At 55.3% G+C, this 23,475-nt stretch overlaps 1 protein-coding gene across 4 annotated transcripts in view; it reads right to left on the reverse strand.

Annotated features, from left to right (window-relative positions):
- Positions 1–23,475, reverse strand: part of KIRREL3 (kirre like nephrin family adhesion molecule 3) — a 442,298-nt gene that overhangs the window by 48,566 nt on the left and 370,257 nt on the right. For all 4 annotated transcript variants that reach the window (XM_084867577.1, XM_084867578.1, XM_084867579.1 and 1 more), the window contains exons 3-4: positions 9,499–9,648; positions 5,639–5,788 (exon numbers count right to left, since the gene is read on the reverse strand). In XM_084867577.1, coding sequence (XP_084723703.1) covers positions 5,639–5,788; positions 9,499–9,648 — 300 coding nt within the window. The remainder of the gene's footprint in view (positions 1–5,638; positions 5,789–9,498; positions 9,649–23,475) is intronic.

A 23,475-nucleotide genomic window follows, 5' to 3' on the forward strand; every position in this document is an offset into this window, starting at 1 on the left:
CCCAGGTCGGCGCTTGGCATATCATAGGTGCTCAATACATGTTTGTCCATCAAGTCCTGGGCACCCCCTTCCTCCCTGCTCTGCGTCCCTCAATGCCTTCTTCCCAAGTTTTCAGGCAAGATCCCCTTTCGGCTCTGGCCCTGGGAGAGGTTAGATATTTCCAACCTTGGGTTCCTGCAGGTGGGAGGAGCAGTCTGCATGTGTGCATGCGTGTGTGTATGTGCATGTATGCATATGCATGTGTGTGTGTGTGTGTGTTAGTTTGATGCTCACAATAATTCTAGGAGCTTGGTATTTTTATTATCCCTCTTTTATAGTAAAAACCAGAAACCTCACTCATTCACACATCCATTCACTCATGTATGAAAAAATCCTCAAATATCATTGCGTGCCTACTCTGTACTAAGTGCTGGTCCAAGAGACTTGAACCAGAGGCCCAGTGCCAGCCCTGAGGACCTGCCCGCGGTCACACGGTGAGTGAGCTGCGTGCAGGCCTTCCTCCTCTCAGGCTCTTCCTCTCGTACCCCGGCTCCACACAGGTGTCTGGTGGTGGTGGTGGGGCAGTCTCCTGATGTTCAACCTAGCAGTGTCTCTGCAGAGATGGCCCAGGAGGGTGGAGGCTGGGTCGAGAAGAGGCCTCTGGGTTCAGGTGTAGAGCCCATCGCGGATCCCGGGGCGGGGCAGGATTTGAGAGGTCCTGTCTCCGGTTTCGCGGTGGAATGCTGTCTAAAACACCCTCAACAGTCACCCCCTTTGCCTCCATCAGTACGTGAATCTCAGGTCCAGGGCAGGTCGGCGCATTCTCCTAAAACACTTGGTGGGCCTCTGGGTCCTAATGGTGGACGTCAGGTGTTTGGGGAGCTGGACAGTTCCTACAGGTCATCTTATGGACCACTGCCTTCCTTTTACAGATGAAGCAGCTGATGAAGCATCCATCTTATATTAAAAACTGCTGTTTGAAATTTTAACCCTGCTATTTGGCTTCTGTAGATGCTTGCTTGCTTAAATAATAAGGAAAATAAGATGACTCCCACTTCAGAGAGGCCATTAAACCTTCCCCAGACAAGGTTATCAGTGCTGGCACCAGGCCAAGCCTTTGGTTGAGGTCTCAAGGCCCCAGCACATAGGGGCTCTTTAAGAACTTGCAAAGGGGGCCGGAAGCACCCCCTATATGGGAGACAAAGAAGGTAAAAACATATAAATAGGGAAAATTCCTCCGTGTTGGGGCCCAGAATTCGAGAGACATTTTCCCCTGGACCCTCGCGTAATAGATGAAACTCCATCTCTCTAAGTATTGCTTGGTTCTTCTCCGGTTTTCTGTAACACCGAGACCTCGAGAGCTGAGTAGCAGAACCACGATCACACCGCCGCTTTAAGATAGGACCAGGGCTGTGGCCTCCAAGTTTGCTGCTATTTCCAAACACCATGATTTTCAGATGTTCTGGGGGTGGGAAGAAGCATGTCTGGACGTGGCTTGAGTCAGAGCATGGTCCCTGCCTGGCTGGGTCGCAGAGGGAACGGCCTGCCTACCCACCTGGGCCGGGGTCCCCAGTCTTGGCGTGGCTCAGCCTCCCAAACACAGCCTCTGACCCCCTTTTCCTCTCGGTTCCCCAGCTCCCTCCCTCTCCCTGCCTCCTGGGGTAGCTCGAATGCTCAGCTCCACGTTGCTCCTCGCCTGATTGCATCTGAGAGCTGGAGGCGCAAGGCTAATGAATCTGTCTGTGACTCTGGGCTTGGCCGCTAGGCCGAGTCCCGGTGCCCTCCCCGGAGCCCGGCAGGCTCTGTGAGCTGGCTCTTCGTCTTCTCCACGTGTGCGTGGACGATGCACATTTCCACAATGCACATCTGCCTGCTCTATAGCCTCTCTCTCGTATTTGCCCTCCCCACTCGGTGCTTTGATGGAAGAAGCCCAAGGTCCTGGGGCCTGGCTCTGTTCCAGCCAAAGTATTTGCTTTGCAGTGTGGCCAGAACACCATCTGATTCTGCTCTCCCGTCTTCCGCCAGTCCTAATCAGGCCCTTGCTTTATTTAATTAAAAATCGATCTCAGGCAAATACAGGCTGAATTAGGAAGCGCTCTCATTCCTGGAGCAGTACGGGAAGGGCTGCCACCCTCCCAGCCCCCTTGGGGAGCCGGCTGGGACATTTTCCCAGGCTGAGATGCCACCGCCGAGCAGATGGGGTCTTGGTTGGGAAGCTGGCTGGGCAGGGCAGAGACACACCTCTCCCCTCTGCCGGAGCAGCTGCTCTGTCTGGCCGCCACCACGAGCAGACCAGGGCTCCCTTTCCAGATGGCTGGTGAGCGTCTGCTTGCAGGGCCTCCCTCCAGGACAGTAGGTGGGGCTGTACACCGCGGAGAAACCCAGCCAGGCCTCAGCCAGGCGGGCCTCAGGCAGAGCCGGGCAGGCCAGTCAGGGGCGGGCACCTGCCTGACCAGCTGAAGGGTGGGGCTGGCAGGACCCGCTGGGGGCTCGGGGGTGGGGCCTAGTGTGGCCCTGAGGAGTCCGGAGGACTGTAGGCAGAATCCGGGAAAGCTCTTTCGGGCCCAAGGTTGGCTTGTTTTGGAGGAATTGTTTCGGTGGAGTGTGCAGGAGAGGCCCCTGCTCAGGCTCTCTTCCTGGCTCTCAGGAATTTTACCCAGAGCATCCTGCTGGGGCCCCTGACAACTCCCCCTTCTGCCTCTTCAACGGACCCCCATCTATATATATAAAAGGCTAAGTGACCATCCGTCCGTCCATCTGTCCGTCCATCTGTCCGTCCAACCATCCGACCGTCCGACCGGCTGGTACCTATGACTCGCACTGGCAATTTAAAAATAAATGTTGACTCGAGCATGCATGGCACATATAAAGCTCTCGCTGGGGCCAATCACACACGAGTGTTTTGATCTGTCATTGTCGGTCGTGAATTTGGCTGGCACTTCTATTATAGAGAAAGGGCGAATAGTGGTATTAAATTATTTCTTCTGATTAATTCCCTTTCAATGTGCAGGAATCCATGCACGGGGCCACTAGCACTTGGATAAAACATCATCCCTGCACCACCCAGCTCTGTGCCCAGAGGCAGTGCCAGGCAGTGGCACTAGAGAGGGAGGTGGGGAGGGCAGCTGCCATTTAGATGTGACCCCAGACAAAGTCAAGTCTGTTCAGATGAGACCCCCAGGCCCTGCTCTCAGAAGCAGGACCCCCAGCCAGATAAAGGGGATTCTACTGGCATTTAGGGACGTAATGGAGGGCAGGCAGAGAGCTTTGGCGTGGAGTTGGAAAATCTGGGGCTCATTCTGAGTGTCATTAAGCTGTGTGACCCCCTGCAAGGGCCATTGCCTCTCTGAGTCTTGCTTCCCTCACCGTGACACAGTGGGAGTCATTGGGACTTTGTTTTCCAACTTGAGATTAGGAGGCAAATCACTGGTGATGACCTGCTGAAGGCCTGCTACAAGGACAGCCACGTCAGGAGATCATCTGCACCTCCTTTAGGTCCTGCATGAGGCATGGGTTCTTCAGAGGATGGGGCTGAGTCCTCTCTGGAGAGGGAGACCCTACAGCTCCACTTAGCACATCTGTCCTGGCATTTTGCAATTCCCCCAGGAAAACTATTGGTCACCCAGTCCTCCTCTTCTCTCCCCTCAGTCCCCATACCTGTTCCCGTCCTGGGAGAGATGGCAATGGCCGTCCCACCCTTCCATGTCCCCGATCGCTTTCCGGAAGGCCCCTTCTTGACCACACAGCCCCAGCCTTTCTTTTTTTTTAATTAAAATTTTTTTTATTTTTAATTTCTTTATTGATTATGGTGTCACATAATTGTCCCCATTCCCCCATTTCCATCCCAAACCCCTCCCCATGTATGCCCCTACCCCCCTGTTGTCCATGACCTCTGGTTAGGCTCATATGCATGCACACGAGTCCTTTGGTTGATCTCTCCCCTTTGCCTCCACCCTCCCCTACCTTCCCTCTGAGGCCTGACAGTCTGATCGCTGCTTCTCTGTCTCCAGGTCTGTTTCTGTTCATCAATTTATGTTGTTCATTATTTCCCCTAGATGCATGAGATCATGTGATACAAGGAATTCCCTTATAAGGACCGAAACTGAGACAAGCCATAATGGTTATGCTGAGAGGCAAAGCCCCAGCCTTTTTACCCTGCCCACCTGCTGGCTTCCCTCCTTCCTTTCCTGGTGGGCAGAGGAGACCAAAGGCGGCAGGCGGCTCTGGGCCTGGTCCCGGGTCCTCCTCCGTCCCCAGCAGCCAGGCTCCGAGCGCGGTAAGCGGTCCTCCGGGGCCTGTCTGCTGGGCGTGGGTGGATCTGCCTGTACGCTGGCTGTGTAGATCTGAAGATAACCTGACACATGCGTAAATATTTCATGTCGGCGTGGCCACGCGCCTCGTCTGCTGGGCCGGGAGGCAGCGCCCTGACGCTGACCCCGTTGTTGGAGCATCTCAGCAGCTGCTGAGAGGTAGGAGGGCAGAGCTGGGGTCCCCTCTTCTGGCTGCCGAGCCCCAGGCAGCTGGCAGAGGCTCCCTGAGGAGGCAGTGAGGGGGTGCACAGAGCTCCAGCCGGCAGACCCTGGGCTGGGCTCTATGCTTCTTGGAGCCTCGGTTTCTCATTTGGGGCAACAGTCCTGTCCCACAGGCTTGCATCGAAAGAGGGAGGAAGGAGAAGTGGAAATGCTTTGCGAGTCGCTGTCTAAATGGAGCTGCTACGACTGTGTGCCAGGCCCTATTCCCAGGCGGATGGTCGCCAGCAAGATCTCGCAGGGGGAGGAGGTGACCCTTAAGATAAGGTGACCAGACGTCCCACTTTTGGCAGGACAGTCCCGATTTTTAACAATTTGTCCCGCATCCCTCAGCGTTTTAAAAAAGTCCAAAAGATTTAAAAGATTCTTTCAAAAAATTGGGACTTTTTTAAAATGCCGCGGGACTGTCCCGCCAAAAGCAGGACGTCTGGTCACCTTACCTTAAGAGATAGTGAGCTCATTCCCTGTCTGTAGGCAGGTCTGCCCGAGGCGGGGGGAGGGGCATGCAGGGGGCACCTGTTCAGGCAGGGTGTCCCAGGGACACTGGGCTCCTGGGAAGCCGAGATGAAGAGAGACCAAGAGCAAAGGTCTGATGTGGACTAAGAGCCTGAAGTGAGTTTTCCGAGGCAGCCCCCGGCTCCCACGAGCAGGGAAGGGGGAAGGAATGGGCAGTGGCGGTCCCTATGGATGCTGACATCACAGGGCCAGGCCAGCTCCAGGCGGATTCTGGTGGGGAAGTGGCGACCTGGGGCTGTTCACACCCCGAGGGAGGTCAAGTCCAGAAGGAAGTGACTCAACGCTGTGTCCCAGACTTCTCTGTCTCCGTCGCCCAGCCAGGGCCCAGATTCCACAGCAAACGTCCTCTGATCGATCGAATACGTGAGCCTCTGGGAGCCCTATGTGCTTCCCAGCGGATAGACACACTGGGGTGGACAAGGTCACAGGAAGGTGGCATTGGCCTTCTGATTTCCGGGGCCGGGGTTACTGACACACGGGGGCGTGGCCAGAGCCCTGGGGGACAATGCTTGGGGCTGTGCCCGGCAGGAGGCCCCGGAGGGAACCCTCTGGAACAGAGCACCAGGTTTTCCCAGAGCACCCTTGCCCCATGCGCGCAAGCGCTGGGTTCTTACCCAGGACGGTGAGGCGCGCAGGGCGGGACCGGATGGCGGCCTGGATGGCCTGGCACTCGTACACGGCATCGTCTTGCAGCTCTGCCCTCAGGATCTTCAGGTGATGCTCTCCCGACAGGTGGTTCCCCACCACCAGGTACTGCGGGTAACCTGTGGGCACAGCAGGCATGTCACGGGCGCTGGTCTAGGGGCCGAGGCGACATTTGTAATACGAGAGTGGGGGAGCTGTGTTTTTGTCTCTCACAAGGACAGCGTGAGCACTTATGGGCCCAGACCCAGGAAAGAGGACCCGCCCACCCTGACCGTTAGGTCATAGGGAAATGCTGTTATCGATAGAATACTGTTCACAGTCTGAGGTGTCCCACCAGGTTCTGGCCTGTCAGAGTGGTAGTGAGGTCTCCGTCACTGGCTGTATTCAAGCAAGGGTTGTAAGATCATCTGTCAGGGGGCACTGCAGAGGCGATGTCTACCCTGATTAAAACATGGATGCCCCTTGCCGAAACCGGTTTGGCTCAGTGGATAGAGCGTCGGTCTGTGGACTGAAAGGTCCCAGGTTCGATTCCTGTCAAGGGCATGTACCTTGGTTGCGGGCACATCCCCAGTAGGGGGTGTGCAAGAGGCAGCTGGTAGATGTTTCTCTCTCATCCATGTTTCTAGCTCTCTATCCTTCTCCTTTCCTCTCTGTAAAAAAATCAATTAAAAAAAATATATATAAACCTCCCCCCCCCAAAAAAAAAAACAAAAACAAAAAATACATGGATGCTCCAAGGCCCCTTCCACCTCCATAAGCTGAGGGCGGGGCAGGGTTCCCTGAGGCTGGGCGATCCTCTGCCAGGTTTCCCAGGATGCTTTAGGGGTGCTCCTTTGTGCTTCTCTTCATGGCTAGCACTGTCCCTGCCCTCCACAGCTGTCAGGCCTGGCCAGAGAGGCTCACAGCTGTGTCCTGCCTGCCCTTCCTGACCTCTGCTGGGCTGGGGGAAGGAACCCAGGTGAGTGAACGGCTGGAAGTGGCTCCTAGCCAAGTCCTCCCCCTGCCGCCGCCTCCGCCTTCAGTGCTACCCACGCCAGCCCTCCGCCTGGCCCCCGGATCCCGGTGTCCTGCGAGGAGGTCCGGCTCTCGGCTCTCCCGCAGGCGGCTTGGCTGAGCTTGTGTTTTTGTTGTCTTGCAAGCGAGCGATCAGCCTCGGCTTCGCTCTCAGGAGCTGCTGCAAACAGCAGTGACGGGTTTGTTTGTGTTTGCCTAATTAGGCGGCAGAGCTGTGATGCTGTCCCAGGGCCTGGCAGCATCTTCAGAAAACATCAGCCCAGAAGCTGAGGGGAGTGGGAGGACCGTTCTAGCATCCTCGCTCTCTCCTGCTCCCTCAGGGGATGAAAATGACTGGGAGCCTGGGGTCTGCAGTCAGATTGCCCGGGTGCAATGCCAGCTCGGCCACTTCCTCCCCGCATTGCCTGGGTTTAGCTGCTTTTACTCCTTCGTGCTTCTGCTGTCAGTAACGGGGACATGCTCGCACCTCCCAGGGTTCTGGTGACCATCACGCAGGACAATCTAGGTAAAGGGCCCGGCACACAGGAAATAGACTGTAAATGCCGGTTTAAAGGGAAGGGACCGTGAGGTGGGGCAGCAAATGTTCTATTAATATGAGTGAGGGAGTATATTTATACATCTCTTTGACTTTTTTTTTTTTTAAATATATTTTATTGATTTTGTACAGAGAGGAAGGGAGAGAGATAGAGAGTCAGAAACATCGATGAGAGAGAGTCATCGATCAGCTGCCTCTTGCACACTCCCTACTGGGGATATGCCCGCAGCCAAGGTACATGCCTTTGACCGGAATTGAACCAGGGACCTTTCAGTCCCCAAGCCGACGCTCTATCCATTGAGCCAAACCGGTCCCGGCATCTCTTTGACTTTTTAAAAAAATTAAAAAAAAAATTTTTTTTTTCAGCTGAAACCGGTTTGGCTCAATGGATAGAGTGTCAGCCTGCGGACTGAAGAGTCCCGGGTTCAATTCCGGTCAAGGGCATGTACCTTGGTTGTGGGCACATCCCCAGTGGGGTTGTGCAGGAGGCAGCTGATTGATGTTTCTCTCTCATCGATGCTTCTAACTCTCCATCCCTCTCCCTTCCTTTCTACAAAATCAATAAAATATATTTTAAAAAGTATTTTTTCAGCCGTGATGACCAGAGAGACAGTGAGCTCTTCAGTTAGGGCCCGGCTCCTGGTAGACGCAACACAGGCTGACGCAAGGCCGAGCCTCCGTTTCCCCACAGGAAATACTTGCTGATGTGGATTAGGCCTGTTTCTCTCACTTCCTCATCAGCACTTACTGGGCTTGCAAGAACCTGTCATTGCGGTCATGATGCGACCTTGGGGACAGGTGATCAAATGCAGGGGAAACAGCTTATGGGGAGTTTGAGCTCACAGGCGCTGCAAGGCGAGGACCTGCCTTCATCCTATAAATGGAGCCATGCCCGAGGGGCCACAGACGCCGGTTCATCAGAGCCCGCTGGCCTTCAGAACCGAGCAGGACCCGGCCCTGGGTCCCAGGAGGCCACTCATGGGCACCGATGCCAGAGGCTCAGGGGTCTGTGCAGGGAGGGCCAGTCCAGGACCCATCCAGGGCGACCTGGGCCCTCCGTGGCCACTGACTCACCGAGACCAGAGCTTCAGACTCCAGACTCACCACTGCCTGTGGTCTCCTTAGCCAGCATTACCCCTGGGACAAGCTCAGAGACACGCAGAGCAACTGGGAGTCCCATCTGGGAAGGACATACCCTCCCCCAGTATCCCCAGGGGGAGGGATCAGAGTCCCTGGACATGGCTGATTCCCACAATCCTTAGGTTTGATGGCAGCCCCATATATTTTGGGGGATATTACTGTGTTTCATCGATGCTCAGTTGGGCTGCAGCCCTCACACCCCGTGTTGCTATTGACCATGGCTGTCATGTTTCAATATCCGTTTTTTGGCGAGCTCATAACTCACACTTTAAAATATTCATCTCCCCTCCCCCCCCTGCTATCACGCTGCGGAGTGCGCTTCCAGGGACTTTCCTGAGGCTGTAAACCAGGGGAGGCCACCGTTTCCTGTTTCCTCTCCCCCTCCTCCCTCGCCATTCGCCCACCGCAGGGACCCCCAGATCCCTTGGCTGATTTTTACAGCTTCTGCCACGCCTAGCGGCCGTCACACGCCTCCCGCCTCCCCAGTGGCTGGTGGGGAGTGGCCAGGAGGGGGAGTCCACTCTTTTTCTCCCGGAGGAGAGGAGGGATCAGAGAGACATCTGTACGGGCTTAAGGGCTGACATTCACAACAGCCGACAGATGACAGGGCCTGGTGCCGCCCGATGGGGACGCCCTGATGCCAGCCCTCAGTGGCTTCAGGAGCCCACCAGGGCGCCCTGAACGCATCCCAGGCTGGGTGGGCTGAGCAAGGTGTGGACTTTGTCTCATCCACTCTCTTCCCATCCCACGGCGACCCCGGAAGCCGCCAGGTATCTCGGTGAGTTTTCCGTCCACTTGGCTCCCGCTGACGGACGGAAGAGCCAGGCGGTGACTGAAGAGGGGAATCTACTCTGGTCCGAGACACAAGAACACTTGACCTCTGGAAATCGGACTTGAATCATCTCTGATTTGGAATGGACCCTCCTGGGCGACGCTGTGCTGGGTTTGGACCCCTCACCAGGTCGAGGGCTTAGTGCGAGGTCAGAATCAGTTGTCAGAGGGGCCCTTAGAGCCCGTGGGACATCTCGGCCCGGCCTCGCCTGACTCTGCCCATGGCCCTGCCCGGACAGCTGGAGGTGAACGGGAGGGTGAGGCAGGGGCGGGGTCCAGGCCCTCCGGGGGAGGTCTGCGGGTACTCACTCGAGAGGTCCCTGCCCACGCCCAGAGCCAGGCCATCCTTGATCCACAGCACGAAGCCGTCATATTCCGGGATGGCACAGAGCAGCGTCACCGGCTGCCCCGACACCACGGCCTGGTCTTGGGGCTGCTGGCTGAAGGAGTACACGTGGCCTGGGGAGGAGACAAGCAGAACGGCCGGTTAGTGCAGGGAGCAGTGCCTGGAGGGCTTCTCCTCATGTTAGGGAGGCAGGCTGGCCCGGGGGACAGGTCCCCACCCCCCAGAGCACCTCCTGTCCTGCCTGGGGCCCAGCAGCGACTTCCTCATGCCCCCCTCCCCCCGCCCCCCTGGCTCAATCCCCTGTTTCAGAGCTGGGTCCCGACTGGAGCCCCATCAATCCCTAACCTCCCTACACCCACACCTGGTCCAGCCTTCCACCCCCACAGGCTGTGCCCGCCACTCACTGGCCTTGGGACACGCCTCTCCCTGTCCATCTGGCTAACTCTTAAGTGACACCCCTTGCTGGTACCCACTTCCACACAGGACAGAGACCCCGAGACCCTCCGTCCTGCAGCATTCTGAGTGGGGTGTGCTTCAGGGCAGCAGGAGTGGAGTGGTGAGCTGTGGTTAAATCTGAGAAGCCAGGAAACAGTATTGTGTTAGTGGCTCAGGATGGGCCTCAGGCCGAGTTCATGGAGGGGGGGGGAGGAAAAGAGGGGGAGTGGGGTGCAGTGTGGTGGTGGTGGTGGGGGTGTATGTGGCACGAGGGAGCAGGTCTCACATTCACACATCAACCTGTCCCTTTCCTTTTTGGAGCAGTCCCTACCGCATCCTCACTGTCACTGGGAGAAAGCCATGACTGTGACCCCATGCCCCCCCATATACCTCAGTGAGGTGGCACCGAGCCATCGAAGTCCTAGCACAAAGCCTAGTTTATCAAACACGCCAGGCTTGTGCTAGGACTTACAACGTTAGCTCACTAATGTTTTCATCCCCGAACCAACCAGATGAGGCACCAGGAGGTGCGAGGTAGTCACAGGGCAGTGGTTACTGACAGACCAGGTGCCGCCTGCACCTTCCCTGGATCGGGGGCGCCCCCCCCCCCCCGCCAGTGGCCCTTAATCACCCCATTTCACAGGGTTAAGAACCGGAGCCTCAGAGGCTAACCGAACTGTTTGATGCATCTAGGGCCATGGTCGGCAAACTGCGGCTTGAGAGCCACATGCGGCTCTTTGGCCCCTTGAGTGTGGCTCTTCCACAAAATACCACGGCCCCGGGCAAGTCTATTTTGAAGAAGTGGCCTTAGAAGAAGTTTAAGTTTAAAACATTTGGCTCTCCAAAGAAATGTCAATCGTTGTCCTGTTGATATTTGGCTCTGTGGACTCATGAGTTTGCCGACCACTGGTCTAGGATGAGGCTGCAGACACAAGCCTTTTGGGCTCCAGAGACATGTTTGCATCTGCTGAGCTATGCTGCGTGCAGATCCCTCAGCCTTGCTTGGAAGGGTTGCCAAGAAGGGGGTGCTGTGACTGCGATCCCGGGAGGCCCCGATGCATGGAAAACAGGGCAATGATAGTTACTGAGCTCCTGCTGCAGTGCGACCATGCCTCACATGCCTTCCCTCCTACGGAATTACATCGCAGGATGGAAATAGCCCCATGTTCCTGCAAAGACATCAGGATCAGAGAGGCCAAGGAACCTGCCTAAGGTCACACAGCAGATGAGTGATGGAGCAGGGGTTTGAGCTGGGGTCCTTTGACTCTCAAGCATCCCTTCTCCCCCACACCCTGCTCTGCAGCTGCTGACAGTCCAGGAAAGCTGGGCCTGGCTGGACTGCTGCCCGGCCTCTCCTCCCGCTGGAAGGGCCAAGGTAGCTTCCAGATCTGAGACACAAGGGCCCAGGCTCAGGCCACAGAGAGGGCGCTGCTTGGTGTGTAGCTCCAAGGGGAGCAGGCTGGGGGCATCACGCGTGGCAGCGCCCCCTGGAGGAGACGGAGTCCACAGGCTGTGGCAGTCCCTGTGCCTGGCAGGTAGCTGGGCCCACCACCTGATGAGATCTTGGCTGGTCTCTGAGGAGCCTCATTAACAATCACGTTGGCGCCGAATCGTGGGAGAAGCACTTTTTTATTCCGAGCTGAGCTTTACCAATTAGATTTCACAGGACGTTTTAATCAGCTGTGTGTGGCGGGGTAATTTCCCCCCTCCCCCTGTCTCTTCTGTTTCTCTGTTGTAATTAGACGGTCTCTGGCACCAAAACAAGAGTGAGAAGGAGGGAAGAGACGAGAGAGAGGAGGAAGGAGGTGGGAGAAGGAGAAAGAGGGTGAGGGGCCCGGTGAGGAGAGCAGGAGAAGAGGGGGCCTGGAGGGGAAGTAAGAGGAAGAGCAGAGAGAGGAGGAGGAGGGGGAAGCGGAAGGGGGGAGGAAAGGGGAGAGGAATGGAGGGGAGAGAAAGGGAGAGGAGGGGAGGGGAGGGGGTGCAGAAGCCACATAGTGGGAGGGGGTGGGGAGAGAACACGCTGAGGCTCTTCCCTGGGCTCTGATGATGATTTCTCAGCTCATCCTTTTATTCCAAAATCGTTCTCAAAAAGAGCTGCCGGCGAGTGTGCTATCAGAGAGAACGATCAAGCTGCCAGCGGGGAGCGGAGGGGTCAGACCGAGAAGGCCTTCTCCGAAATGGGGCTCAAGTCCTCAGAAATGTCCGTTGATGGGGACCCCTGAAAGGGTAACCTTCTCCTTGGTTCCCCCACCCCCCTCCCAGTCCTGCTTCTTCTTGCTGCTGGTGAGCATAACTAGAGAGCTGGGCGCAGGAAGCATCCCAAGGGGCTGGAGGGGCGGGGCTGGGTGAGTCCTGGACTGAGAGATACCCCAGCCTGATGGTGGTACCCCGAGGGAGAAGAGGACTGTTGCCATGGAAACAGGCTCCAGAGGCAGGCAGGCTGGGAGGAGAGCTGTGTGGAAGCAGGCCTTGGCAGGGACTCTGAGTAGTCCCTGTGTCACGGTGGAGGGTGTCTCCGGGCCAGGAGTTGGAGCAGGCAGAGGAGCCCCCCAGATTAGACCTGGGGACCACAGACCGCAGCCTGAGGGGATGGGAGAATAGGAGTGGCCCGCCTGGAGGGGCGGCGGTCTCCAGATCTCTCATCTCAGCATCTGCTGCTCACTCTCAGTGTGTTTGGGGTCCCCTAGCTTTTCTCTGGGAAGGGATGTTTAGGGGAAGGGGAGAAGAGGGACACAAAGACAGTCTCACAAAACCACCCAAAAGGCAGAATTTGCAAATTATTTTCGGACAGGCAATGGCTAGTGCTTTAGCTGACAATTTTTTAAAGTTTAATTTTAATTTTTACACATTCAATACAAGACATGAAAAGAAAAAAATACAAGATGCACCCCCCCCCCCCGTTTTTCTTTTAAATCAATGGGATGCTTTTTCAAACAGAATCGTAAACCGAGTGTCACTCTCCAGAGAGAGATAATTGAGGTGCTGTGGATGGAGAGGCGGGGGGGGGGGGGGGGGGGGGGAAGGGGTGGAGAGAGAGACACACTTCTCTTCACCCCTGGGACAGACCCCGCGGCCTCTGCTTCCAGCTCAAGACCCCAGGAACACAGATGCGAGCCCTGGTAAATGAAGTGACATGGCCAAGGTCACACAGTGGGCCCAGATGTAATTCAGAGTCACACTGAGTCCAGGTGTAATTCAGGATCACACGGAGTCAACGTATAGTTCAAGGTCACACTGGGTCCTGATGTAATTCAGGGCCAACAGTAGGTCCAGGTGTAATTCGAGGTCACACAGTGGTAATTCAAGACGACAAAGTGGTCTCAGGTGTAATTCAAGGTCAAACAGTAGACCCAACTGTAATTCAATGTCCTGGGTGGGCCCATGTCTAACTCAAACCCACCTTTGGCTGCAAACCCTGTTTTCTTGCCATTATCCTGTGTTAGCTATTGAATTAAGGGCCTGAAATCCAATTTTGATTCTCAAACAAGTACTCACCCCACAAAGCAGGCATCTAAAGGGAGGCAGAGAATCTTTGGACTGAAAAGCAATTTCTCGGTTCTTCCCTAAGTTTACATAGCCTCCTCCCTACAGCTCTGGTCAACACCACCGGCTAGGGCTCAGAGCAGAGCCCTGTACTGGCCACCATGGGGGAGCGGGGGTATGAAAGAAAGGAGGTATAATAACTATTGGTACTTTTTATTATATAATAACCATCCTATCTAATAAAGAGGGAATATGCTAATTAACTGCCACACCCTCAAAGATGGTGGTGCCCACTGCCACAGATGGTGAAGCCCAACCCCCTCAGCCCTGCCTGGGTGGCAGGCATGGCATGGCAGGTCTGGCTGCTCTGTGTGCCTGCCTCTGGAGTCCCCCCAGCCTCCTCAGCCCCCCAGCCACCCAGGGCCGGCCCGAGGTGCAGGCAAGCCTCAAATGGTGGCTGCCCAGCCGCTCAAGGCCGCCTGAGGCTCAGGTAACCAGGGCCGGCCGAGGCTTGCACTGTCGGCAATGGCAGCAGCAGAGGTGTGAGAGAGGGCAGGCCAGGCTGAGGGACCCCCCCCCTTCTTCAGTGCATGAATTTTCATGCACCCGACCTCATAATTATTTATATAATAATTATATTATCATATGCACATTATATAACTAGGTAATTATTATGAATAATATTTTTATTGTTCTAGAGCTAATAATAGCCAACTTTCATTCAACGTAAACACGTATTAAGAGCTTTCCATGGTTATAGGATTGAATTCTCTCCACAGTTGGTCCTGTGAGACGGGACCATATCAAACGCACGGGAAGATGAGGCTGTCCAGGGGCCCAGGGCACTGAATGATGGAGCAGGGACATTAGGCCCGGCAGTCCTGTCTCAGAGCCTCATCCTAATGAGCTTTCGTACAGTTCTGGGCCCCTGGTAACTCACACAACCTGCCCGAGACCTCCCGGGCCAACCTCTGCCCTTGCCTAGAATGGAGAAGTATCGCGGGAACTGCAAAGGAGCAGGCGGGGGGAGGTGCATGTGGAGTTATCCCTCCCGGCGCCTCACCTTGGCCTCCTCCCGGGGCCTCAGGGACACATTAGCATAGCCTGAACCGTCACCATTTGGCTCTGGGAGATCCCCTCCGTCTTCCAGCGAAATACTTAAACTATTAAAGACCCCACGATTCTCTGTGAACTCACACTCCCCTGGCCCCTGACCTGAGGTCGCCCCTCCATCTCCCTTATTTCCTGGGGAGGAAAGAGGCATTTTGCTGGGGGAAGACTGAGATGATAAGGGGGCAGAGTGATTTTTACAGCAGTGTTCCAGGGAACTGGTTGCCTGGTGTGTGTGTGTGTGTGTGTGTGTGTGTGTGTGTGTGTACAGTGTGTGTAATAGATGGGAAGGGGGCTCAGGGGCCCCATGCCTATAGTGCTTGGGGTTCTCCAGGCTAGGCTCAGAGGAGCCATGGTTCTCACCCAGCCCTGCCACTCATAACCGTCAGCCTCAAAGCTCCTGGAGACACATCCTGGTACTCTAGTGTCTTGTGTCTCATGCCACTCCCAGGGGCATATGTGTGTGCATCTCTGGTGGTCAGGTCCCTGGGAAGCCTCTTGTCCCCATAGGGACAGTTGTCAGTGCTTGCTTGGTGGTACGCGAGAACAAAATAGGATGTTTTATGTAAAGTGCACAGCACCCGTGTGTCCTCCACATGGCAGCTCTCCTGTCACCGTGAAGCTGGTATTGGGCGTATACAGGGCGTAAGCGCCCTGGGGGTGTATTTAGATGCAAACCTAGGGAGTCGAGGTAGGTCTGATGGTGCTGGCCCTCGAAAGCGTGCTCAGAAGTTGGCTCTGGATGAGACATCACCAAAGGCTGTGGCCACGTGCTCAGACCTGAGTTTCAGAAGGATCATGGTGGCAGCTGTGAGGATGGGTGTGGCCACCCTGAGGATGGGTGACAGAGGGCTCTCTGAAGGAGAAGGACCAAGCGGGAAGGTTTTGCTGTCACGGGGCTCAGGGTAATGCCGCATTGGGGGACGGAACATGAACTTAGGAGCATAGGGGCTCCTCTCTCTGGAGGAGCAGCAGGGGGCTTAGGAGGAGCAGTGGAGGGCTCAGGGGGTCCGGTTACTACTAGTCTTGGCCCTGTCACTTGTTGTATTGGTCAAGCTGCTCTTTCTCTCTGGGTGCCTCGGGTTTCTGAACTGCTCAGTGAGGGTGTTGGGTGAGGTCCGTAGTTTTCATACTTTTCATTTTTTTTAGTGCATCCAACCCTTTGTCAATGGCATCTCACACGGAACCTGGTGTATAAAGTGTGGCGGCAGAGCTGGGTGGAGCTGGAGGCTCTGAGTCCAGCACTCTGGCCCCTCTGCAGGGGACGCCATGGTCCTCCGGGGAAAGTGCAGGAATCAGAAGGTCCCGTGCAGCTAGGGTGGTCTCTAGGTGTCCATGAAGGGCAATGTGGCTTCATCCCACTGACACGTCCACGGCAGGCCTGGCCCAGGATGCACTGCGTGGCTCAGGCGGGCTGGCCCTGAAGCATGAGGCACTTTTGTGTCACTCACTAACCCTGCTCAGCATCTAGACCTGGTGCTCATAGAGGAATCTCCTGGCTGCTGGAGTCGTTCCCAATCGGAAGTAGATCATCTCATGGCTGGGCCCCAAATTTGTCCCCTCTCGGAGCCCCAATACCATCCACTCAATTATCTCTGTTAATGGAGAGGAGCAAGGGTGTGAATAATCCGAGATGATGGACATTCTAAAATAATGAATAATTCTTGGGAACATTTATTTTCAACTTTGCGATGCATTTTGGCATTCATGCTTGAATATGGACGGGTTGATGCTCTGGGAATGTGTAATACTTAAAGAAAAAGTGCCAGCCCGGCCAGCGTGGCTCAGTGGTTGAGCTTCGATCTATGAACCAGAAGGTCATGGTTCGATTCCTGATCAGGGCACACACAGTGTAGGGCATGCAGGAGGCAGGTGATCAATGATTCTCTCTCATCATTGATATTTCTCTCTCTGAAATAAATAAAAAATATATATATAAAAAGAAAAAGTGTCAATGACAGAGCCCCCTTTTGGGTCCCGCTCAGCCAGTGGGGACATCACCATTGGAACTGGCCCACAGCTGGGGTCAGGCCACCCTCTCCCATCCCCGGCTCGCTGTTTGTGGCTCACACCTTCCCTAGGAGGGGATGGGGGGTATCTGCTGATTTGCTTTTAAAGGACTTCCATTCCCTTTGGGCCTCATGCAAATAAGAAGCGACTAAGAAACTGTGAAATGTTAACTGAGGACTTCATTAAGCAATCTTGGCGATAGCATTTTCCAGGAATGGGGACAATTTGCCAGCAGATAATTGAGAGCGGACTATATATGTACTCTAATTAAAAAAGCGATTCTTCTCCCTGCCCTGGGGTTCTGGGCCCCGCCTTCTGCTTGCTGGCTTCGGGATATTAACCACAACTAACCCTTGCGTGTGCTTTATATGTCACAAAGCCGTTCACACATGTTATTTCGCTTGCTGCACCCTCACGACACCCAGTGGAAAGGCTGTCACGCCAAGGTCCCACCGCAAGCCGGTGCCTTCCCTCCCAGCCCCTTCCATGTCACGTGGTCTCCCCGTCACCACCTCACAGTGGCTCTGGCAAGGGCTCAGATTATTTGTGTCCACCCCGAGAATGTGCAACAAAGAAAACAGAATAAAACGAACTTGTAAATGCTACCCTGGTTTTTGTTTTCATTTAAAAAAAATTGATTTCAGAGAGGAAGGGAGAGAGAGAGAGAGAGAGAGAGAGATAGAAATATCAATGATCAGAGAGAATCATTGACCGCCTGCCTCCTGCATGCCCCACACTGGGGACTGAGCTTGCAACCCGGGCTTATGCCCCGACTGGGAATCGAACTGTGACCTTCTGGTTTCTAGGTTGGTGCTTAACCACTGAGCCACACCAGCCAGGCATACCCCGGTCTTTGTTTTGATAATTAGAAGAGGAAATATTGGTAAAGAGGAGATTTTGCGCAGGAGGAGCCCAGGGAGGAAGAAGAGGGAGCGTGCCCACTGCTGGGGGCCAGGACGGGCTGAGGGGTGTCCTTGATCCCGGGAGGCTGCGGCTGAGTCACTGAGCCCTGGCATCACTGAGGACGAGGTGGTGGGAAGGGGAGAGCTGGCACGCCCAGAGTGTCTGGTAGCAGACATCGCCCGGCTCTGGACTAGCTATTTCTACATCGACAACCCCGAGAGGCAGAGAATCACTCCCACTTTATGGCTCAGGAAACACAAGCTCAGGTCGGCTATGTAAGCTGTTCAAGGTCACAGTCAGGCTGGGTCTGGGCCCACTGACTCCACAGAGCCGGGTAAGACGGAGCCTGGAAGAGCCCTGTGGCTCCCTCTTCAGAAAACAGAGACTGACAATGCGTCCTCTGCTTGTCCCAAGCTGACAGAAGCTGACAGGGTAACCTGCAAACCACACTCAGCCAGAGAAAACACCGATGGTCCCGGCACCGGGGCCAAGATCAGCTCCAGGAACAACCATTCAGGGCAGACGTCACCCGGACGCCCTCAGAGGCATGGCCGGCCGTGTTTTGAACCCCACCTGCCTGCACCCCTGTTCAAAGGCCCTTGGCAATGCATCCTCAGCTCAGTCCTGGGCTGGGGAGTGGCTCCCATGGGCCTTTGCGGCAGGCACCTGGTGCCGAGACTCTTGTCTGTGGTGGGATGACTTAGGGAGGACCTGCTGTGCCCGGTGAGGCCCTTCTGCTGGGCACAGGATCTGGGGCTGCAAATGGGAGTCCTTTTGGGGGGGGACAAGGCCCATTCCTGCCTGCCCCCAGGATGTGTCTGTTTTCCAACAAGGACTGCCCCAGGCTGCTTCACCACTCCTCCTCCGACGACGGGAGAGCTACCCCGGCTTCACCAGAAAGAGCAGAGCCGCTCTCCCCACTTCCCCGAAAGGCAACCATATTCGGTACCACTCGGCGTCTTGGGGAGAGAATTCATGCCTGTAATTAGTTACTGTATATCACCGTGAGTACTCTCGCTCAGGATTTACTGGGCAAATCCCGTTTAGCTGCACAATAACTATAGGTCCTCGCTGCTTATTGGGTAATTTACTAAAGGCTGGGAGAATGGGGCAGGAGGGACTCCACAGGAGGCATTGTAACCCCTTGAATCAAACTTTATGAGTTGGGGTTTTGGCAGGGAGGCGGCTGCCGGTTGCCAGTTCTGGTGGCTTTGTGTTGCGGAGTTGGCGGGAACGACCGCTTCCTTCCCTTTGTTTATGGCAGGAGAGGTCTGGGACTGGGGCTGGGGCTGGCCCGTAGCTGCCCCAGGGGGGCGACAGGGCCTTCTGGTCCAGAGGGCCTTTGGCTGAACACAAAGCAACCTGGCAGGAACTGGCGGAGGTGGGAACCCAGGCGTGGTGTCCTGGGGGCTCCAGCCAAGCCTGCCATTTATTCATTCCCTCCACGGGTCTTCTTTGTTTCTGGGCCAGTGGGTGGAGCGCAGGGAACCGTCCTTGGCTGGCAGCATCGAGATAATCCTAAACCCTCTCCTTTTTCTTGCAAGGGCCGTGATGGTTGGGAAGTAGCCATTCCCGGGCACTCGGCCGACATTCCCGGCCTTAATCTGCTCCAGCGACGCCAGTCTTTGGCCGCTCGCGCTGTTCTAAACGCCTCTAACCTAGTTAGTCCAGCGAGAGGGGAAGAGGCACAATAATGAAAAACGCAATGTGCGAGCACTGCCTGACGCAATCTAATAAATTACTCGGTACCCGGCTGCCAGCTCCGATGAAGCCCGGTATTGCCTGCAGTAATTATTTGGATCAAATGTGGTTTATCTGCTTCATATGTGTGCTCCTGTGCTCCGTGGTAACTTATAAATGTCACCGCGGTGTTTATTTGTTATAATGAAACTTAATGGCGTTGGAAAGCCGGGAGCAGAGTTTGGTGGGGCGGCAGGTTTAAAACAATCTCTTCATCTGGAGAAGGGATGAGCCAAGATATCAGGAAGCTGCCCACAGGAAAGAGGCTGGCAGAGAGGGCTGTGCATTGTGCCCTGTGGTGGATGGAGGGTCCTGTCAGGAGGCAGGAAGACTTTGCCTGAGCACCATCCCATCCTCTCTCCACCCTCCAAGGTCACTCCAGGGGTGGGAGGGGTCCAGACTTCACCCAGCCTGATAGGTGGCCCAGATAACAGGTTTGGGTTTGTCAGGCTCTGGGAAGGCCAAGGTCGTAATGGTTGGGGATGGAAATCCGAACCCATGGTGACCGTGTGATGAAAAACAGACCATCAAGGAGGGAAGGAGAAGAGGGGGAGGGGATGGAAAACCCAGGGAGGGTATCTTAAAGGGCCAAAGAGAGGAGGCAGTCTCCTTTGGTGAGGAAGGGGCGTGGTTTAGGGAGCACCAGGCATGGACAGAACAGGGAAGGGCTGGCGGTGGGAGGAGGCAGGGTGCCTGCTGGCTCTGTGAGCAGCCACGGACAAGCACGGGCCATTTAGAGCAGAATAAAGGCCGTTGGCTCCAGGCAGCCCTGGATCCCGCTCTTTCCTCACTGCATGGCTTTGGACAAGAGATTCCTCTTTCCCCAATTTCACATCCTTACGTGGGACCTGGGAGTGATAGCGGATACTTTCAGGACTGTGGTGATGATGAAAGGAGGTGATGGGGCCTGGAGGGCATGGCTCAGTGGTTGAACATTGACCTATGAACCAGGAGGTCGTGGTTTGGTTCCCGGTCAGGGCACATGCCTGGGTTGTGGGCTCGATCCCCAGTGGGGGGCATGTAGGAGGGGGCTGACTGATATTTCTCTCTTATTGATATTTCTATCTCTCTATCCCTGTCCCTTCCTCTGTTTCTTTCTTCTTCTTCTTCTTCATACTTTTTTTACAGAGAGGAAGGGAGAGGGATAGAGAGTTAGAAACATCGATGAGAGAGAAACATCGATCAGCTGCCTCCTGCACACCTCCTACTGTGGAGGAGCCCGCAACCAAGATACATGCTCTTGACCAGAATCGAACTTGGGACCTTTCAGTCCACAGGCTGACGCTCTATCCACTGAACCAAACTGGTGAGGGCCCTTCCTCTGTTTCTAAAATCAATAAAAAAATATTTTAAACAATGAGGTGATGTACATAAAGGGGTGGACACGGCGTTTGACATATAGTAAATGATAAACAAATGGGTGTGGCTGTGATTGGTATGTAGTAGATGTTCAACAAACATCTACTAAGTGAATAAATGAATATTACTTCCCACCTGTGTGCATTGCAAAACCCTCTGCCAAACAGCTCAACTCAGACTGAGACGTCACAGCGGTGCAGGGCTGACCTGCAGTCACCCCTGGGTGGTTATAGAAACTTGCCCAAGGCTGCCCAGCTGGTGGGTGCAATGGGCACTGGCTTTCCAGCCTCCCAGGGCAGGATTCCCTCCCCCAGTTATGCTGGGCAGCCCCCCCATCTCTGCTGGGAGGCTGAACTCTTCCCTCTGGACCAGCTGCCCTGCTTCCCGGAGTCCAGTCCCAGAGTCTTGATGACCTTCCTGGCTGCTCAGGGAAGCAGAGCACGCAGGGGTCTTCCTGTTCATGCCATCTCAATACCATGTTCAGTGTGTACGCACGCAATAGTCATTCTCGCTCCTCAGTGACACGCATGTGCAGAGCTCCTAACATCCTATCTAATAAAAGAGTAATATGCAGAATGACCATCACTCCAACACACAAGCTCAAGATGCTGCCCCCATGTGGTCAAAGATCCTGCCCCCAGGTGGACACGAGATGGCCAGCAGGGGAGGGCAGTTGGGAGGGACCAGGCCTGCAAGGGAGGGCAGTTGGGGGTGACTAATCCTGCAGGGGAGGACAGTTAGGGGTGACCAGGCTGGCAGAGGAGGAAGTTGGGGGCAAATAGGCTGGCAGGGGAGCAGTTAGACATCAATCAGGCTGGTATGGGAGTGGTTAGGGGGTGATCAGGCTGGCAGGCAGAAACTGTTAGGAGCAATCAGGAAGGCAGACAGGCAAGCAGTTGGGAGCCAGCAGTCCTGGATTGTGAGAGGGATATCTGGACATATCCTTGAGGAGTCCCAGATTGGAGAGGGTGCAGGCTGGGCTGAGGGACACCCCCGGCCGCGCCTCAACCCCCCTTGCCCCCCCGCCCGAACGAATTTCGTGCCCTGGGCCTCTAGTCATAAATAACAGATGGAAATTCTTAGTCACCTGTTACTTCTCCCATAGCCGGGCCCCTCCCTCCACATACCTCCTGTCCCAGATGTAGGCTGGACCCACTGCGCTTCGTATGGAATGAATTATCTGGAATTCACTGCCCTGAGATTGCCAGAAGGAGAAGAGGCGGCCTGGGGAGGGGGCACGTTAGCTCTGATGGCCTCACAAGCAGGCTCTTTACCCTGTCCTCACCCTCCATGCTCTCCTGCCTCACCTGCTCCAAACTCACTGCCTCAGGAAATACGCCAGAGGAGGGGCCGCGCACCCACATCTCCCTGGAGCAGCATTGCTGCGGCGTGTTAATAGGTTTTCCGTGAAATACGGGCTCCGTGGTTAAATAAGGTGGAGAGAAGCTGGGTTAACCCTAATTAAACAAGTCTCTCCCACTTGAGTCCCCAGACTTTATTTGCCAAACGGCATGCCTGGCCCCCAAAATGGTGGGTATGGTTCTGGGAGCCTCCCAAACTCATTTGACCATAAAAACGTTTTCCCTAGAGCACGAACTACGACCAGCATTCCTTGGAACCCTCTTTGGGAAGTCAAGTTTAAGGCTCACACCGGCCCCTAACTCATTACGTGAGCAGGTCGGGGGCAGCCTAAGCAGCGGAGGGGGTGTGTGGGCGGTGCCATGTGGGGAGACAGGGGAGAGAGCAGGCCTTGGCCACAGGGGAAATCTATGTGGACATGGAGTGGGCGCTCAGTCATGTCTGCCTTTGATGGAGACATGTCAATTCCCTGCCTAGCTCCGGGGGACAGCGGAGGTGGGAGGACCAGGCCTGGAATCTTAGCTCTTCAGGTCAAGGCAGTAGCTGTGTGCCTTCAAGGAGATGCTTGGGTCTTTCTGAGCCTCAGTCTCTTCATCTTCAAAATGGAGACGACAGCATCTGCCTTGCGATGGGGAGAGGACTCGGTGGTGAGTGTGGAGGTGCCTCTCTAGCCCCACCCCCCTGCATTTCTCCCACTTCCTGGCAGTCCCCTGATATTACTCAGAATGAATGGCTTCCCCCACCTTTATGCTCCAGGAGTACGTCCCTCATCCAGTCCTCAGCTCCCCCGCCCGGCCTTCTGCTCTTTCATTACACGCCTGTGTCTCCTCTGGACTACACAGCCTCGCGGGGATGTGGCCGATGCTATCAGTGCCCACCTGCGTCCATCAGGCCCGACCACGTCAGGGCCCGCAGGAAACTCCCAGTCGCCAGGACCTGAAACCTCCCTCGGAGGCTCTCTCTGAAGCTGCAAAGGCCACCTGCCCTCACAAAGCGCAGCCCACACCCACCAGGGAACTGACTCCCACCTGAGCAGCCCTCAGGCAATGAGTGACAGGAGCCACCCTCTGGGTGGCCGGAATTCCACGTCTCTGGTTGCCCACCTGGTCGTGGGATTGAGGATGCCCCTCCCTCCATATTGGATGCTTTCCCTTCTCCAGGTCAGTTCTCTGTCTTCCATCCAGAGCTCTCTGCCTCCCATGTGGACATTATACGCAGGGGCGCCCAGCGGATGTTATCCACCTCCACGTCCCTCATAGCACCAGGCACATGCTAAGATGCCAGATAAACCTCCCAATCAGACAAAAACAAGCCATAGGGCCTGGCCGGCCTGGCTCAGTGGTTGAGCATTGACCTATGAACCAGGAGGTCAGGGTTCGGTTCTCAGTCAGGGCACAAGCCTGGCGTTGTGAGCCCGATTCCCAACGTGGGGTGTGCAGGGGGCAGCCAATCCAGGATTCTCTCTCACCATGGATGTTTCTATCCCTCTCTCCCTTTCTCTCTAAAATCAATAAAAATATATTAAAAAACAAAACAAAAAA

The sequence above is a fragment of the Pipistrellus hanaki genome, assembly GCF_964339955.1.
Source record: "Pipistrellus hanaki genome assembly, chromosome: 19".
NCBI classification, from domain to species: domain Eukaryota; kingdom Metazoa; phylum Chordata; class Mammalia; order Chiroptera; family Vespertilionidae; genus Pipistrellus; species Pipistrellus hanaki.